This window comes from Mus caroli, unplaced genomic scaffold, assembly GCF_978045245.1.
Source record: "Mus caroli unplaced genomic scaffold, Mus_caroli_1 scaffold_10, whole genome shotgun sequence".
Lineage (NCBI taxonomy): Eukaryota > Metazoa > Chordata > Mammalia > Rodentia > Muridae > Mus > Mus caroli.
The window spans coordinates 46,390,885-46,410,526 of NW_028227265.1; the positions used below are offsets into that span (position 1 = coordinate 46,390,885).

The 19,642-nt window shown below is 44.8% G+C and overlaps 1 protein-coding gene across 1 annotated transcript in view; it reads right to left on the minus strand.

The window, feature by feature from the left end:
- The window catches only part of Tbc1d9 (TBC1 domain family member 9), a 103,480-nt gene that overhangs the window by 57,382 nt on the left and 26,456 nt on the right, over positions 1-19,642 (minus strand). The window contains exon 2 of the mRNA XM_021169602.3: positions 1,467-1,577. Within this exon, the coding sequence (XP_021025261.1) occupies positions 1,467-1,577 (111 nt within the window). The remainder of the gene's footprint in view (positions 1-1,466; positions 1,578-19,642) is intronic.

Sequence of the window (19,642 nt, forward strand, 5' to 3'; positions counted from 1 at the left end):
TTTTAGTTTGTTTCGTGTGTGTGTGTGTGTGTGTGTGTGTGTGTGTGTGATACACAGATGCATGTCTAGGTATGTGTGCACACCTGTGAAAGGCAGAGTACAGCCTCAGGTACTATGCCCCAGGGGCTGCTCTCACTGGTCTTGAGCAGCCAAGGAGGAGTGACCCCCAGGGACCCACCTGCCTCTCCATCGTCAGTACTAGCTTTGTAAGCATGCACAGCACACTAGCTTTCTTATGTGGGTTCTGGGGACCGAGTTCCGGTCCTGATAAGCGTTGTCTACCTATTGACCATCTCCTCAGCTGTCTTTGTTTTTAATCCTACCCTCCATGCTCCAGGGTCAGATTTATATTATTTTAAACTATTTCTCAACTTTCCCAAGCAACTACTGGCACAGCCAATGAAACACTTCCCCCAGCTTCCTATTGGAGTACACATGAGGGCTGGGTTCAATTCCCAGGAGTGCAGTAGATAAATGAATAGTCCTATAGGGGAGCAATCTCACAATGCACCATTAACCTATATCTGTCAAGGTCATCCCAAGCAAGGTATCCTGGGAAACCTTGTCCACTGCCAGGACAAACCTAAGAGGTTATGACAAATAATGTGACTCACTGGTGTGATCCTGGAACAGAGAAAAATAACACTGGGAAGATCTAAGGAATTCTGAACAAGTTGTGGCCTTCTATATTATATTAATCTGCTTTTTACTACTACTGACTGGAGTGGGTTTCTAATAATGGTGGGAATGAAGGTTGGGAGGTGCATGGAGTAGAAGGTCTTTGAGCTACCTGTTCAGTTTTCCTATAAATGCACAACTATTCTAAAAGTAGAGGCTGTTAGTGTAAAAATCAAAACAATAATAATAAAACAAAATAGCAAGCTGGCGCGCACTCTTGCTTATTTTACTTGCCTAAGTAAACAGTGGATGTAAGTGTTTTAGCCCTACTGTGATATTCAGTGCTAGCTTGGTACTGTAAGCACAGGACACCACAGAGAATATCTGAAGAGATAATAATCTCACTTATACGAGCTACTGTGCTGCTACATCAGGGGACACTGGGCAAGCACATCTACACCTCTCCCAAGTTCCTCTTCTGTCTCAGCCTCCCTTGCAGTTAGTGAGGTCCATCCGAGTGAGCGGTTCTAGCCAGAGCGTGAGCATGCGTGTTGTGTGCTGCCTGAGGAAGGATGTGAACTCAGCTGGGCCGCACCTTTCACTCCTCCCTGGTCAGCTGACCTTCAAATTGTGTGTTCCTCCTCCTCTAGCTCGAGACTGCAATGAGACTTCAGAGTGAGAAATTTCACCATGTTAAGCCATCAACACTTTGGTGCTAAAGTGACTAAGGTTCATTACCCTAACCTGACAAAAGATTGAGGTTAACAAGCACATTCCTTCCAAAGCAGCTGCTACTTGGAAGCTTTTTTATTCCCCAAACATGTGCATCACTGAATACTGGGACTTACCACAGGCAATGGTCCAATAGACTAGAGAGTCTGGAGTTTGATAAAGGATTCGGTACGGTGCGACTCGGGCACTGGAGTCCAATACCACATCGAGGGTACCCACAAGGAGGCCTGAGGATAGAGAAGAGGGAACAGGTTAGGATTCCCATGGCATAATCCCACATCACCAGACAGTGTGAGCACGGCCCTCCAGCTGGATTTCCTGACAGCCACACCTCTCACCTTGACACCTTGGCACCTTGGCCTTTGTCAGGGCCCCTGGGTCCCTAAGCTTTCATCTTACAGGACTCGGGCTCTACATTACTCATTTTGGTGATGTCCAAGAGGAACTGAAGCTGAAAAATAGATGTCCCAAGTACACAAGCTAAGGCCTAGCACAGTCCCTGGCATATCGTGCTTTCTGTGGGTGCCTGTCAATAACAGGAAAAGCCATAAGTCTTTTATGCTGGAGTCTCTGCTCCAGCCATCTTTATGTCTGCGACATGCTACATTCTCCTTTGGGGGCATAACCGGACAAAGCTGTAGGAACCAAACATGATTATCTGATTTGGTTTCCCCGGGTGCTTCACCTGTATTTTAATCTGCCAAACTTTTCTTTTGTCCTGAAAAATTTAATACAACTCAGCTCAAGTTACTAGCTTTCTGTTGTGTGCAAGACACATTCTGAGGATAAAGGCTCAGGGGGCACCTGCAGCGGGAGAGAGAGAGTTCACGAGGACTTGAAGCTGCTTCCAGTGAGCAGGTGTGAGAGGCAGAGTCGCGAATGTAGTAGTTCTTGGCCATCTGTGATGTCCTCTCTATAGTCAGAGGTCATGGGAGCTGGCTCAGAATTCTGAAATAACACATCAGTAAGGCTGGGGGACTCTAAAGAACCGTGAGGCTCTTGTGCCTTTCTGCCTTTCTGTTCCCTGTGTGGCAAGCACAGTTTCCTGTGTGATGTGCTCTTATATACCAGGGTAGGTCTGATTGGCAATGTGATAAATAAACCTTTTGTTTTATAAGGTAAATTATAGTGACTCAAGTTGAGTCAAGCAATTTCCATTTAAATGTCTCTAATTCATCCAAAGATACATAGGATCTGACATACAGTGGGGCTTGGATTCACAAGGAGCAATTAAGGACTCAGAACAGTTAGGTAACCTTAGGACATGATACTTTTTATTTGATTTTTTTTTTCTGTTGTGTGTGGAAAGAGGTATTGAGATGAGTGCTCCAGGTATAGCCCCAGCCGGCCTCAAACTCAAACTGGCTTTGCTCTCTGTAAGGGACCCTCTTGCCTCTGCCTCTCATGTTGTGCAGTTTTGGCTGTATACAAGGCAACATTTTCAAACTGGTTTCTCAGTTATGGGAAAGCGGGGGTGGGGTGAAGGTGGAGGGGGGCAACATTGAATCACTAGCTAGTTTCTGAGGACTCAGGAGCAAGAAATAAAGCAAGGCTGGCTGTCTACTTTTATGGAAGTGTGTAGGCTTACTAGGAGTGGCATTGGGCCACATAACAGTGTTGGGAGGAGGAGATTTGGGGTCCAGCTATGGTCGCTTCATCAGCAAGTCTCCTGAAAGCACCCTCCTGAAAACAGGCAAGCATGGGGCAGTCCACAGTACACCTGCCTCAAAGCTCTGTTGAGGCAGAGCTTGTGTGTTCTACAGAAAACACCACCACTGGGCTCTCCTGGGGCCACTTTCCAACTATGTCTTGGACTTTGTTTCTGACCACACCAAGCAGCACCTTGGCACACACAATAGCCCACAGACCACCTCCGCTGGGTTTTGGTAGCTTGAGTGCTAGAAAGCTTGGTGCCACATCTAAATGGGTGGCTCTAGCCTCTTCAGAGGAGTCAGGCAAACCATTTAGCTCCATATTGGTCTGATTTTCTCAGCTGTAAAGTGACCACTGTAGTACACGTCTTCCTGAACTAGAATCATTATTCATGAAGCCTAGGTGAGGTAGACCACAGGGAAGGCCTATGCCCGTCCTCGGTCGCTGTCCAAGGGCAAAGCATCCATTTAGACTCCCTGCAGACCACATTAACCATCAACGTATCAGGGGGGAAAATACCATTTTTTTCCTAAAGTGGAAATTATTTCTCTCCAAATTAGATAAAATATGTTAAAACTCTTGAAAAATAGAATTTGTAGATCCTGCAGAATTTGGGCTAGGTTTCCACACAACACCAAGCACAAATGCATTTTTGTTTGATTTACTGTGATTCCAATTTTCTGAAGATCTCTGGTTGGTTGTATCACCCACAGGTGGGAAAGTGTAGTGAGGTATATCAACAGGAAAGGCTGAAAGCATGGCTGGCTGAGAAAAGGGGTTTCCCTCCTGTGCTAGCCAGAAATCACGTACATGATGGTCAGGAGACATGTTAGCCAGGACTCCAGCTATATCAATAATAACTGCACATTGACTACACCGATCTCTTCTTCAGTCCGAAGAAGCAATAATGCTCTGTCTCCCGCAACTCTTACATGCCTGTTTTCAAACATGTGGACTTCAGTTCAAGGCTGGAGAGCTGGAGGCAAGGATCTGCCACTGTCTAATGAGCATCTATGCCTATAGAGCATTGTTATATATAGACACCTTCCCATGGGAGAGCAGTGCACACTGGCAGCCATGGGCCTGAAACACTTCACTCCCTACCTCCAAGATCCTGCCTCCAGGACTCAGCTTCTCCATCTTTGTTGGATCACTAACTAAAACCCCAATATCAGGTTAATTACAGTGCCAGGTGTCAATTAGAGATACAGAAAATAGAACTGCTTAACCCAGAACCCCAGCGAGGGCTGACTAGAATTGCCCGCTCATCTTCTCTAAGTCTGCCTTCACCCCAGCATCACCATCTTCCACTAAGAACTAGATAAAAGCGAATACATACTTAACATATAAAAATACACAAATATTTATCACAGGGTCCATGCTGAAATATTTTATATAAGCAGTATAATATTGGGATATCCCATTAAATTAGGAATTTAAGACAGATTTCTTCCTTTTTTTTTTTTTGCATGAAAATTCAAAGCAGTAGATATTCAAACAGAGAACACTGCAAACTGAGCCATGCCGTTGGCCACTCCGGTTAATAAATATACACTTTCTGTGTTCACCAAAACCTCAGGCCTTCTTATACCTTTGTCAGTGACCAGATTGTTTTTCAGTATTTATCTGATTTTTATTACGTGTATGTGTCTGTGTGTGCATGAGAGTGCAGGTGTCTACAGGACAGAAATGTCAGATCTCTTGGAGCTGGAGCTATAGGTGACTATGAGGCATCTGACATGGGTGCTGGGAACTGAACTCAGGTCCTCTGCAAAAGTGGTGTGTGATCTTAACCACTGAGCCATCTCTCCAGATCCACATTACCACGATTTCATCCCATTTGTATCTGCCTGTTCTCATCTCTCATGCTACCTCTTTCTAACTCTGTCTCTCTGTCTCTGACTCTCTCTCCCTCCCCCTCTCTCCATCACATTTGTCCCCACAGTGCTGACTGCATTTATTTGAAAAATCTCTATACACCTTGCCTGGCACATTTCTGGTCCTTCTCACAGGGAGTTTCTTGACTGTTGAGTCTAATAGATTCTGTGGGGCTCACAGATTTGGCACTTTGATTGGAAGCCAGAAAGTCCTAAGCATGTGTTTGATAGAGAAATAAGCTAGGTATTTTTAAAAGTCTACATAAGTTATTCTAATGCTGTCTAAGCTTGATTGATACAAGTCAAGACTCCTGTATCCGCCCTCTGTTCATTTAGAGTATTAGAAGATGGGTAATCTAGTCTGGGGAAAAAAGCAAAAGAGTCAGGGAAGTGGGGGGAAAGGAAGAGAGGGATGGAGGAAAAGGAGAAGGGGAAGAAAGAGGAGGAGGAGGGAGAGGAGGAAGAGAAGAAGAAGAAGAAGAAGAAGAAGAAGAAGAAGAAGAAGAAGAAGAAGGAGAAGGAGAAGGAGAAGGAGAAGGAGAAGGAGAAGGAGAAGGAGAAGGAGAAGGAGAAGGAGAAGGAGAAGGAGAAGGAGGAGAAGGAGGAGAAGGAGGAGAAGAAGAAGAAGAAGAAGAAGAAGAAGAAGAAGAAGAAGAAGAAGAAGAAGAAGAAGAAGAAGAAGAAGAAGAAGAAGAAGAAGAAGAAGAAGAAGAAGAAGAAAGAAAACCAGCAGCAGCAACAAGCAACAATCAGGATTTTCTTAGAAGTCTTTTTACTCCGAGTTCTGCAGTTGCTGTCATAACACTGCACCATCATTATCTCCCACACAAAGCGCTGTTTGAACAGCTGCTCTAGTCAGCTATTTCTGGTGTTAAACAATCTTTGATCGCCTGAGATAACGAAACCAAATTATGGCCCTCAAAATAACCATTGTCTGCATCTTCTGCTTCAGCTCAGGAGTATCTTACTGAGCAGCAGGCAACTCAGAAAAACGGTGGGGAAGCGATGTGCCTAACCTTGGTGGAGGTGGAGGGTCTGTGATCATAGTCACCCTCCACATCTGGAGCACTAGCAGAACTAGTACATGGTGGCTGGTCTAGGGTGCTGCGAAAGATGCCCCCGTGGAGGACGGGCAGGAATGTGTCAGGAGGGCATGCATGTCATAGGAAGGTGCTAGTGACATCCATTCATCTATTTGCGGATGATCACAGGCAACTTCACACAAAGCTGGGAGGGATCTGAAGCTCGCACAGTTGCCCTGCCTCTTCCTGAAGGTGCGACAAAGTATTGCTTCATAGGATATTAAATGCCATAGAAAAGTATTAAGAACTTGGAAATTACACGGGCCATTCCTGGTGTGGGTTCACGTTTTCAAGGGAAGACAATGTAGTGCACACAGCAAGGTGCTTCTTTCTGTGTTCCTACAATCCTAAGGTTACAAACCTAAGGGTTTCTCCAGACCCTTATATCACTTCCATTGGCCCATGTGTGTGTGCATGTGTTAACACTGATGTGTTTTGTAATGTATATGTGTGATATATTTTTAAAAAGTATATACCCTGGGGGCTAGGTATGCAGCTCAGTTAAAGTGTGCCTGCCACACAGGGGCCCTGGATTCACTCCTCCATAACTATATAAGCCACAATGACAACAATATCTGTAATCCCAGGATAACAGCACACATATGTAATCCAATGACAGTACACATCTGTAGCCCCAGGCCTTGGGAGGTAGGGGCAAGAGGATAGGAAGTTCAAGGTCATCCTACGTTATGTAGTGATTTCTAGGTCAAATCACCACCATCAACAACAAGGAAGGTAGAGACTGCTCAATTTTTAAATCTTCTAATAAATTTGATTGCTTTACTTTAATCATGCACTATTTCCCTACATAACTATGCCATGACATTCATTTTCCTAGGGAAGGTCATTTGAACTTATCACACACACACCTCTTTTTACAATAATAGTCATGCAATTATACTCTGGATAATAAATCTTAAGGCACCTGAGTACATTTCTTTGGGATGGATTTGCTGGGTACCACAGTAAGTGTATCTCTAAATCTTAGCTATTACAGACTATTCTTAAAGGTGGCCACGCTAATTTTAGTCTATCAAAGAGCCTGATAGTGTCTGTTTTCCCATGACACCTCCAACAAGACTTATTTGTTTTTAGTCAATCTAAACAGTTAAAAACTGGTATCTACATGCTGTGTGTTTCAATTTGCAAGTCTCTGGTCATTCAGAAGCCAATTACGTTGGCCTGTTCCTTCAGTGTGTAATCTGCCATTCCTCCTGGGCCGACATTTGTTCAAGGGGATCAGGATGGATCTTCAGAGACCTCGATTGGCACACACAGTCCATTTCTATGCACATCAGCAAGGGTTCGGTTCTCATTGTAAAGATAGAGAAGCAGTATGCCCAGGCTTCCATTTTGGATTGATGTATATGCAGCCCCAAAGATCACACCTGTGTCTGTCTTCTTATCTAGGGCAATGGAAGGTTTCTGGAGGTCTCCAGGCTGCACCTTATTCTAGTTCCTCCTCCCTGGATGTAAACGATCGCTCCCAGGACATCTTAGCACTTATGCAGGCAACATGATACAGCACAGAAGTAATTAAGGAAAACCGTGGAGAGCCCACCCCTGATAACTCCCCGGGATGCCAGTTTTACATTCCTTTCAGGGAGGAGATGTGCTTGCTGATTTGTTTTTAATGTCTTCAAGGCATTGCCCGGTGTGTCAAGTGGTCTGAAATTTCTGTTCTTTTATTTTCTCCTTCCTAGTTTACTTCTATACTTCCCACTATCTATGAGGTTTACCCAGCTTATGGGTATTAGCATTTAGTCTAGGCTCCACCCCACAGCTACCTGACAACAGCCAGGTATGCCTGACTCATATAAAAGGGGCTGCTCCACTCTTCTTGTTCCTTACCCTCTCTCTCTCTCTCTCTCTCTCTCTCTGTGTGTGTGTGTCTGTCTGTCTGTCTTTACTACCCTCTCAACTCCCCTCCCCATGACCTGAATAAATTCTATTCTATACCTTAGAGGGGGAAGGGATGCCTCAGCATGGACCTGCAGAGGCACTCCCTCCCCGACACCTTACCTCACTTCCACCAAACATGATCTCTTCTATCTTTTTATAAAACACAACAACAGGTACTACTTCTTTTCAGTAGTCTTCCTAGGTCAACAGCCAGTATGGCCCACTCCCAAGGGTCCTGGTAGCTAACCACTCCCTTTTCTGTCCTCTGGAAACCACCTTTCACTTTATACTACTAGGGGAATTAGCACCTCATTTGCCAATTGGAAATCCTTAAGTGTCATGTTCCTCCTGTGAGTTCTTTGAGGGAAAGCACTCAGTGTGAAAGCCCCAAATGGTATTCAGAACATGGAGCCAGCTGCTAGTGCAGTGTCCAAAACAAAAGAACCTTCAAGCTTCCGGATGGACATGAGCACAAGCCAAGGGTCACTTCCAGACTTACTCATCTTCATAGCAGTTCTCAGCAGAACAAACTTTAACGAGTCTGCCTTAGATAATTAAAAATGAAAGATCACACAGTCAAAGGAGACTGGTCATAGGAAGGCCAGAAACTCCATTTCAAAGGGGTGGTATTCAAATGTATGTGAAGAAACCATTTTCTCGAATTTCAGCATCAGTTTGAGATTCATCTATGACTAACTGGGTCAAAAACAGAGAATTTTAAGGGAAAAGACAATTGAAAAAGCACAGTTGAGTTACAACAAAAGGGAGTACTCTTATGATCTTGTGTTGGACCAGTTTCATCGCTGTGCTTAGCTGCTGTGTTCAGGAGGAGAGGCTGTGGTGAGCAGTTGGCAGCAAAAGCAAAACTGTCAAAAGCCTTTGGACCGCAGTGACAGGTTTGTCCTCCATACACAGGTGGTTTGCAGAGCTTCCTGGCGATGGCTGACATCATGGCAAGGGTGCAGGGATCAGCTGCCAGGATCGCCGGGCTTGCCAGATGACCACCGACAGCCCCTGACTATGCACGCACCTGGGTTCACGATGGTCCTGGAGGTTAAGGTGGCCAACAACATGGTGCATGCTGGAGAAAGGACAGAGGCAATGATCGTCCTCTGTGTGAAGATGTGAGAGGTTCAGAGAGAGATTTGTCATGGGGATGACTGAGGCAAGAAATGGGGGCACTGTGTATCCCTCTGTTTTATAACCTATAACATATGAGTTATTTTCAAGTTCATCTACTACTGGGCATTAAGGAAAGGAATTAAAAGGCTATGGGAAAGTGTGGAACCAGTCTCACAACTCAGGATAGAACAGTCCGAGGACAATCTTATTGTCTTAAATATCATATATTGTCCCACTCCTACTATCTTCTGAGAAAAGAGCTCTCTACAATTCATCTTAGCTCCAACTGCTTCTCATGGCATCACCCTAGCTACAGATCTAATGGGATGGTCTTAAAGAAAAGTGTGGTCGTTATATGCATGAGATACACACACACTCACACACAGGGACCAATCTGCTGTTGATGGAGAGTACTCCAAAGAATAGTAGCATCAGGAATATACCACTAGATCTGTTAGCTGCTCCATTTCTTCCCAAAGTGGCTAAGAAGCAGTTTGTGTGTATGCATGTGATTTTTTAGTTTTTGTGAGAGTCCAAATAAAAATGGCTCCCATAGGCTCATGTTTGAATACATGGTCCCCCATCAGTTGAACTCTTCAGGAAGGATTAAGTGTGGCCTTGTTGGAGGACATGTGTTTCTGGGGGTGGGCTTTGAGGTTTCAAAAGCCTGTCACACCATTCCCAACTGGCTCCCTCTCTGTCTTGCGGTTGTGTCTCAAGCTGTGACAGTCACTGTGCCAGCGCGATGCCTGTCTGCCACCACAGGTCTCACTGTGATAATCACAGACTCGCTCTCTGAAACTGTAAGGTACCCAAAACTTCTCCTCATCAGTTGTTTTGGTTGTGGTGTTTTGTCACAGCCATAGAAAAGTAACTAGGACAGTTTCCAATCTACTGTAGACGTTTACAAAATGCAGCAATAAAAAAAAATATGATATAAGAAGCAAGCAACCATGTTTTATTGTTAAAGTCAACAGATAAATAAATTGCTCTAAATTTCTAGATGCTCAGTCTCAAGCTTTTATTCATAACTGGGAGCAAAACAATAACAAAGAGTTCAAAGGCTGGACAGTGGTGGCACACGCCTTTAATCCCAGCACTCGGGAGGCAGAGGCAGGTGGATTTCTGAGTTCGAGGCCAGCCTGGTCTACAGAGTGAGTTCCAGGACAGCCAGGGCTACACAGAGAAACCCTGTCTTGGAAACAAACAAACAAACAAACAAATAAAAAACAGTTCAAAGCCATGTCTTTTATGTCTTTTAAATACTATAACCTAGCCAAGTATGGTGGTACGCACCTCCGAGTCATCACTCAGACAACCAATGCAAGAGGATCCTCAGTTTGAGGTAAGCCGGGGCCACACAGTGAGATGCTATCTCAGAAGTAATAACAACAAACTAAACACGCAGCACTAAACAAAGGAAGAGAAAGCTCTAGAGCAGTGGTTCCCAACTTTGCTAATGCTGCAACCCTTTAATACAGCTCCTCAGGCTGTGGTGACTCCAGCCATGAAATGATTCCATTGCTACTTCATACCTATAATTTTGCTACTGTTATGAATTTTAATGTAAATATCTGATATGCAACTCCCGTGGAAGGGTCATTTAACCAGCCTCCCCCACGAATGACTGCGACACACACAGGTAGAGAACCACCACACTAGCGCAATCATTTTCTCCAGAGTCCACGCTTATTAGACTCATATATGTACAGTTTTTAGAAGTTACCTTCAGTTCTATAATTCAGTCTCCAGTTTGAGAAAATATACTGTTCTCCAAATGCAAATGAAAATAAAAGCCTACATCATTTCTCAGTTGAGGGCAAGAATACATGAATGGAGGAGAAAAGGAGGTTTTTTTTCCCCCCCTCCTCTGGGCGTTGATCCCATGGGTTACAGTTTTCAAAGTGTTGAGAGAACCTGATCCAGTGTATCAGGTGATCCCCAGAGACCCTTACCTCATCTTGCAAAGAAGGAAGCCGGTTTAAAGAGGCAAGAACCAGGGCGGGTGGAGCACCCTCATGTTTTTTTTGAAAGAACACAGCAAGTGAGCAGCCAGCAGCAGAGAAAGCAGCTGAAGATTTTCTATTTCCTACCTCAGAAGAGAAAGCACAGGCTGGCTTCTGACTAAACAAACAGAGCAGGAGGCTGCCATCTGAGAGCGCTTTATCTGCAGAGCCTTTGGGAGAAAGCCAATTAGTGTGTGGCTGCTCCAGGTTCCCAGGAACCTTGAAGGCCAAGTCTTCCAAGAGCTGCACCAGTCTGCCCAGAAGGGCATCCTTTTAAAGTCACACGTGCCGCACTCAATTGCATAAAGGGAAAGAATCTGGAAGGACCTTTTGCTTTCCCTTTGGGGCAGTGGCTTAAAGGAATCAGTGAAATATGGCTCGGTGCAAAACCTTTGCTTTTCATCCCACTGAGGACCAGTGAGGCCAGCCCAGCCCTCATCCTGAACACAGCTCAGTAAGGACAGCTGTGAAACCGGCCCCACATAAATCATAAGCTTACTTAAAATATCACGAGACTTTTTTTCCCTTTCTCTTTTGTTGTAACTTGACTGTGCTGTTCGTGAGCTTCAGAGATGACACTGTTGTCACATTGCCAAATGGTTGGACGTGCTTGACTGCTGTGTCACTGGCAGGGCCCAGCATACAAACAAAAGGGTGGGTTCCGCAGCTAGAGGGATGGCTCAGTCAGTACAGTACTTGGTGCAAGCATAAGAACTCAGACCTGAAGCCCCTGTGTAAAAAGTCAGCAAGTGTCAGCAATGCCAGAGCTGGGGAAGCAGTGACAGAAAGACCCTGAGGGCCTTGGGGACCAGCCAGTCCAGCCAAACTGGCTACTTCAGATTCAGTAAGAGACCTTGTCTCAAAATCCAAGGGTCATGGCAGGGGTGTGGACCTCCGTTTCTAACACAATGGCGCCATCAGGACACTGAAGCAATGAACAGGTGCCTCTGCCCCCGCTGGTTCCTCAGGAATAGCCTTGACCCCAACTCGTGCTCTCATCACCCCACAAATGAGCTTGCTGTTCTCTGCCTTTCAACCGGGATCAATTCTGCTCCAGCACAGACCAATGGGATTCCAGGACTGAAGTCAAATAAAAGGCACCGCGGGTACAAGCTGGCAGCAGTCAGGGAGGGGACAGCTGCTGATGGGGTAGACTATAGCTGCTTCCATCTGCACAGCAGGAAGGTTGCTGATTCGAATCTTGTTTACAGGTAGGTTCCAGCCAGTCAAGGTCAGCTTGGAAGCAGTGGGAGAGGAGCTTCCAGGGCTGAGGATCAAGTGCCTGTTTAGAGGTGAGAACAACTCTTCCTGATGCTCCCCAGACCCCGACTCTCCATTTATAAAAGCCATTGTATCAAACTTTCTCCTAACACCACAGAGCTTCCATCTCAGGAAACCAGACAGTATCTATCAGCTATAGAACACGACCTCCATAAGAAGTATTGTTGGTGTTGTTATCATCATCATCATCATCGTCGCCGTCGTCGTCGTCGTGTTTCTCTGTGTAGTCCTGGCTGCCCTGTAACTCGCTCTGTAGACCAGGCTGGCCCAAGTGCTCAGACTAAAGGTGTGCACCACGGAGTCCCGCATAATGAAATATTCTGAATCAGAGTAGTGTTGAACTGAAAGTTAACTTCTCTGGTAACCTGCAATGTCTAAATCAGGAGTCCTCAACCTGCGTGTATGCCTGGGAGTCAAATGACCCTTTCACGGGGCTGGCCTAAGATCATCAGAAAACACAGATATTTACATCATGATTCATGACAGTAGCAAAATGACCGGTATGAAGTAGCAATATTTTGTTAGTTAGGGGTCACCACAATGTGAGGAACTGTATTAAAGGCTGGCAGCATTAGGAAGGTTGAGAATCACTGGAAATAAATCACAGTATATCTATATACTGTATCTATATAACAATACCGAGACATTAAAAATCACTTCTCCAAACAACTGTTTAATGGCATTGTTAAATGCACCTACTATGCTATATAGTAAAAAAAGCAAAACAAAACCTAAAACTAATATTTGTTCTGTATGACCTAATTATTCACAAAAACATCTCCCTTGTGTTAAAAAAAGCATAAAGTACATATCAGATAAAGATTATAAAAACAGATGAAATGAGAATTTTAAAGTTTTCTCAAATCTGGTTTCTTAAGGTTTGGTCTGTTGTATGTACTGTAATGTTAAATTCTATATCCCAAGGTCTAGTTGCCTCAATTCTAGCTGTGAATTCTCACATATGCCAGCTTTTGCTATACAGGCCTCGCTCCTTAAAACTATTGGTTGAATACAGACGCCTAAGGCCTATAGCTAGGCAGAAGGCAGCTAGACAGGGCTTCAGTTCCTGGGCTTGGAGTCTGAGGCAGAGACCACAGGAGAAAAAAGGAACTCTGAGAAGAAAGGGGACGACACCTTCTGCCAGGAAACATGACAGAAGACGGACATTATGATGGGCCTGAAGATATAGCGAGCCCTGTGGATGGATGGGGCTAGATGGTCAGGTTTACTTAGCTGAGCTAGTTGAGAGTCTGCCCAGTTATGGCCTAACCAAGTTTTCAAATATTAAGAGGTTTCTGTGTGGTTATTGGGAACTAGCTGGTTAAGGAATAATTGCCGCTGTAATTTCCAGGATTAATTAATATCTACAGAATATTAATAACCATTAATTTACACTGGACTTTTAAAGATTTTTCAGGGGTAGAGATATGGCAGAGGACCGAAATTCTGTCCCCAGCACACACACTGGGAAGCTTAGGACTCCCTGTGCCTCAAATTCTAAGGGTTTCAATTCCTTCTTCTGCTTCCCACAGGGTGTGTATGCACACAGGGACTGGGACACATACACACACACACAGACACACACGCAAACATTAAGTAAATAAATAAATAGATAAACAAACAAACCTCAAATGTTCACTTAGTACTCTATAATGAGAAAATGAATGATTAGCGTTTTTTCCTAACCAGATAGGTCACTCAGGAAGATCACACCATCAAGTCCACACAGGGCTGCTGCATTTACGATAACTGCGGCTCAGGAAACTTCTAGGAGGCTAGACACCAAACTGTGACGAATGGCTGCCTTCACTATTATGGCAGAAACAAGTCTTCTAGTCCTGCGTGTGTGTGTGTGTGTGTGTGTGTATGTGTGTGTACACGAGCGCACGCGTGAATGTAATTGCCCATGTGGAGTCTAGAAGATGACTGTTGGTTTGGCATCTTCCCCTCTCATCACTGTCCACCTCATTTCTTGGGACAGAATTCTTTTTTTTTTTCCTTTTTTATAAAAACTTTTTATTGGTTCTTTGTGAACTTCACATCATGTATGCCAATCCCACTCATCTCTCCCTCCCCTCCTACCCACCCTTCACCTTTGCAACACCCCCCCACCCCAAAATAAAAAACCCATCTCATTGTGAAAGCTCTAATGTGTAATAGTGTGCCCCATAGTATACCCTTTCGCCCATACTTCTTTGCTTGCAAATGTTCAATGCAACGATTCATTGGTCTGGTTTGAGGATTCTGGCTTCTGCTACACTATCAATACTGGAAACTCACTGGGACTTGGGGACAGAAGTCGATACCGTGTTTGGAACCCATAATTCCTGCTGGCTGGGATGCCTAGCAAAGGGACCCTCCTGTCTCTGGCTTCCAGCACTGAGGTTACACACATGCACTTAGTTACCCAGCTTCCTCAGGTCCCCGACTTTACCAACTGCGTAATCTCAACCCCAAGCCACACTCTTCACTGACATTGTAGTGATGTGTTTTTATTCATCTGCAGGTGCAAATTTGTCTGGCCTGCATGTGTAAGGTAGGTGTGCATGCACATATGTATACACACATTTGTGGAAGCCAGAGGACAACTTCAGGTGTCATCCTCAAAGACGTGTCCATTTCCTTTGAGACAGGGTTTCTCCATGGCCGAGCCTGTCCGTCCAGGGAGGCCCAGGGATCCTCTTGGCCTCCCCAGCTGGGTACACGCACATGCTACCACACCGGCCGCTTTATGTTAGTGCTGAGGATTAGCTTGGTCCTCGGGGTTTATTTGTGAAGTAAGCACTTTACCATTAAGCTATCTCTCATGCTCTATTCAAAAGGTCAATTGTTAACCTGTCACATCTGTGATAACTATTTTTATGGTTACGAAATGTCTACGTTATAACAGAGTAGTACAGAAATAGCCTACCAAAACACCGTAACAAAGAACCCACTATAAGGGTTTATCCACAATGTCACTGAATTTGGCTCCTACTACTTTCTATATGAGTTCCCTAAGGACTGGCAACCCCTAGAATAATGCCTTTGAACGGACCTGGGGAGGCAATGTGTCATATTATGTAGAATAGGCTGCCTTGGACCAGGGCACAATCAGAACAGACAAAGGACTGGTTGGTAGCCTCGAAGAGAGATGGCACCCATCACACTACCCTCTCAGGGATGTGAGCTGAGACACCACAAGAAAAAAGGCTCATAGCGATAGACTGGAAAGGACCACATGCAAACAGAATACAGCAAGCCAGGTAACAGATGCAGATGCCCAAGACAGAAAACGGGCACTGAGGAAGCCAACCATGAAGGGGATCGTGTGGCATCCTGGAGAACCAAAAAGCTAGAGTAGAAAACCACTTCCGCCCATCTGTCTCCGGTGGTGGCTTTGGTGTTCCAGATCTGGCTCCCAGTCCAGGTATCCTAGCAACCAAACCCAAGTAATTGGATTCAAAATAACTTGAATGAGTCCCTGTTTAGTGTTACTCAGAACCCAAATAAAGCCCAAGCAGCCCCTGTGGTTCCACGGGCCTTTTTTGGAGTGCATGCCCCTTTTCACACTACAATGAGCCAAGTTCCTCAAGGTGCCCAGCATCAACCACAATTAACAATACGCTTTCCAGCTTTGCATCCAAATATCCTAATAGAGATGAAAGGTATGGCTGAGGAAGCCTAAATTACATCAGCCAGGCTATTTACAGAGTATCAGTTTGCCTTGATGAAGGGGAGTCTTGTTTGACCTCAGCACACTGCACCTGTGCTCTCTCCTAGGAAGAATTCCGGCCCTGGGTAGTATCAAGTGAATGGATGCTTCACCGAGTGATGGATGAGTGAGAGAGATCTCCATCCATCAAAGACCTACATCGAGTTTCAACACAGAAAATGGGAGCTGGAAAAAGACCATGGCACCAACAAATGGGGTAAATGGAGCAAGAAGGTTCAGAGCTGGATCTGTAACCAGCAGCCACCCACCCTTAATTTCTCGAGGGTGTCTAGGGTAACATCAGTATTTTTCAGTCTCTGAAAATGACCTGCACATGTAGTTGGGTTCCTTATGGAACACACTGGACCCAAGTGAGATTTCCTAAGAAGTTGTCTTGCCCAGGCTTACATAGAAACAGCATGTAAGTTATTCTGAAGCATGCCCATGGTTTCCAGAACCCGGAGTGCAAAAGTGATGTGCGGGAGTGGAGATGCGCTTCTTTTCAACGTCATTTCAAAATCACTTCTGAGAAAGTGTTGTCTGCCCATGCTGCTTGCTGTAAACCTGTCACCCTGACAAGAACAAGCCAGCAGCAACGGTTGTGACAGCTGCGGTTGTCTCTCGTTGCATTTCTCTTCCAGCAAGGAAATGTCGAGCAAAGATGAGAGAGGGGCATTATATTTTGTATTGTTGTTTTATTTATGGATGAGGAATTTTAAAGTTATGAAGACCTTGTTAGGTTGTTTTCAAACCTCAAACTACACATCCAAAGCTAATATTATTAATCTTATGGAGGAAACTGCACACAAAAAAATACATATAGAGAGTCTAGAACTCCCTAAAGACACCAAAGCTACCTGGGCTCCTGGCACAATATTATGTTATCTCCTGTAAAGCTTCTCCCGCATGGTGCTTTAAGATCTCTGCTCTTCCAACACCTAATGAGGTGCAACGCCACATAAGTATCTGCTCTATAGCAATTTCTAGGCCATGATTCTAAGAGGAAGCATGTGACATGTTTAGTACAGAAATTATCTTTTCTTCAACATATTCCATGTGACATCCTACGGTTGGTTGGAGCCCAAGGATGGTGAGGGTCGGCTGTACTACTTTGTTCATTTAAAGGATTTCCACACAGATTAGGTGGAGAGGAGGGTGGACTTTCAACACTTGCTCTCAGTCTACTTTGGGATTTAATGAAATACAGTGGAGGATAGAATCACATAAAGATAAATATTGTGGGACATTTTAAAAAGACAATTGTATGCAAGAATGCCTTCCACACCAGTGTTTCTCAACCAGTGTCCTCACTGAATACACAGAGGAGTTTCTGTTCTTCCTTGGGTGGTTGTGGCACCCTGGATGCAGGTTAGGATGCTCCCGAGGGTCAGCGAAGGTTCCCTGATGCAGATGGTACAGGCAGAAGCAACTGTCTGCCATTTGTATTGACAGAGGAAAGGGAAAGGAAGACCTCAGCTTCCTTTTCTGTTGTCTTGCTTTGGTTTTTGAGAGATCTTCCCATGCAGCCTAAGCTGACTTTGAACTCTCCAGGCTCCAGCCTCTGCCTTCTCAGTGTACAAGCTTGTACACATGGCTTTGTTCATGTTTCTAGTTCAGGGCGCTTCTTCAAACTGTGTGAGTCTGCTTGTGCTACAGCTACTACACAAATGACTAAGGAACTCACTGAGCTACCATCCCTGTCCTTTCATATGACGTGGCTCTAAGTTGCCCTGGTGACAATATTTCACTTAAGTCTAGCACAGTGGTTCTCAACTTTCCTAATGCTGTGACCCTTTAGCACAGTTCCCCATGTTATGATGACCCCTAACTATAAAATTATGACATGGCTACTTCATAACTAACTTTGCTACTGTTATGAATCGTAATGTAAATATCTGTTCTTTCCCATGGTGTTAGGTAATCCCTGTGAGAGTTATGAACGCTAGTCTGGCAGATTAAAGTATGTAGTGGTCACAATAATTGTTCACCTCATCTGAGCATAGCCAAGGGCGACATTAGGTACCGTACCTCAGCATTTGCTCATTCTCAAACTAGCCCTCGGCTTGGTGAGGGGCAAAGCCCCTGGAATCAAGGGGAGAGATTGGAAAGTCAGGTTCTTCTCAATCATGGTGGCCTGAAGAAGATGTGACTAGGAGAAAGGTGTGCTCTGTCCTTTTGGGGGATTTCCCTGGCTGCAGCAAAATATGGCTATGACTGGCCAGACAGGAAAGCCATTTTCCTCTGGGCCCACCCCTTCATTCACTAAGTCTGTTTGCCACAGCTGCTCAGTGCTGCTGTGAGGAACACTGACAAGGCCCCTCAACCTCTGTGGCAGTCAACTTCTAGATGTGCTGAGATCCTTTCCCTTCCTAGGTGTGATGCTATGCCAAGCAGGTGTCCAGGCTCTGTTGTGGTCTCAACAATGCACAGGAAAGCCATTTAGTCACGACTGCTTTAGATGCTATTTCTATTCCTTTAACTTCAGTGCATCCATGACAAATCCTATGGAATCGGTAGTATATTATTTCCCAGTGTTAGCCTGCATATATGTTTTGCTTGTGTATGTTTACAAACGATTTGCCTTTTCATTGGCGTGAGCATAGAAAAGACATCTTCCCGGTCTTTGCCTTTCACATTGCAAGTTCCTGGAATGTTGAGGGCAGACATTCCCCATTTGTAAAAGTGTTTGGTTCTCTGGTCCTCTTTGCTCATCCCTTTGAATGAACCCTGGGGACACTGGGTCAGAGTCCCACATATGGTCTACACCAGGGTCCCCATCCTCCTTGGCAACTTTGAGGGTAGTTCATAATTTAAGTGCCAACATCATGATTGAACACCTTCTCAATGAGCAAGTCAAGCAACTAGAAATACCCCCCCCCACACACACACACACACTCACACACACAAACCACCTAGAATAATTTCCAAGAAGATCACTAGGGAAATTCCCAAGATAACTACCTGTTTATCTTAAATTTGGGAGAGTACCCAGCAACCCAAAGATGTTTAGATGGTTGTACTGGTCTACCTCCTTGTGGAAACTCACGTACACTATGACTGTGAAGAGCCCCACGGAGGGCAAAGCAACTGGGGGCGAGGAGTATGCCTCATGGTTCTGGTCACAAGCTGTGGAGCTCCCAAAAGCCACTTAGCCCAACAAAGCTTCCTGTTACTAAATCATCTTCCCTACCAATCTCCCAAGGTTGTGGGGACGATCAGATACCATTCTGCACAGATGGGTTTCATAAACTATAGATCAGTGGTTCTTAGCCTTCCTATTGCTGTGGCCCTAATTTGATACAGTTCATGTTATGGTTTCCTCTCCCCCCCCGCCCCGCCCCCAACCATAAAATTATTTTCTACGTACATTTATTTAATACTTCATTACTGCAATCTTGCTACTGTTATGAGGTATTGTAATTACCATTGTTTTCCAACGGTCTTAGGTGACTCCTGTATAAGGGTCATTTGATTCCAAAGGGTCTAGACCTACAGGTTGAGGACCACTGCTGTAGATGCTCTTGTTTGGGTAGTGAAATTAGGATGGATATTAAAAATAGCATTTAATTTTAAAGAAGAAGAAAGGAGAGCTCTGGTTACTTTTCTGTTCTTGTGATAAACACCATGACCAAAAGCAACTTTATACTTCACTTACAGGTTAGACGACTATCAACA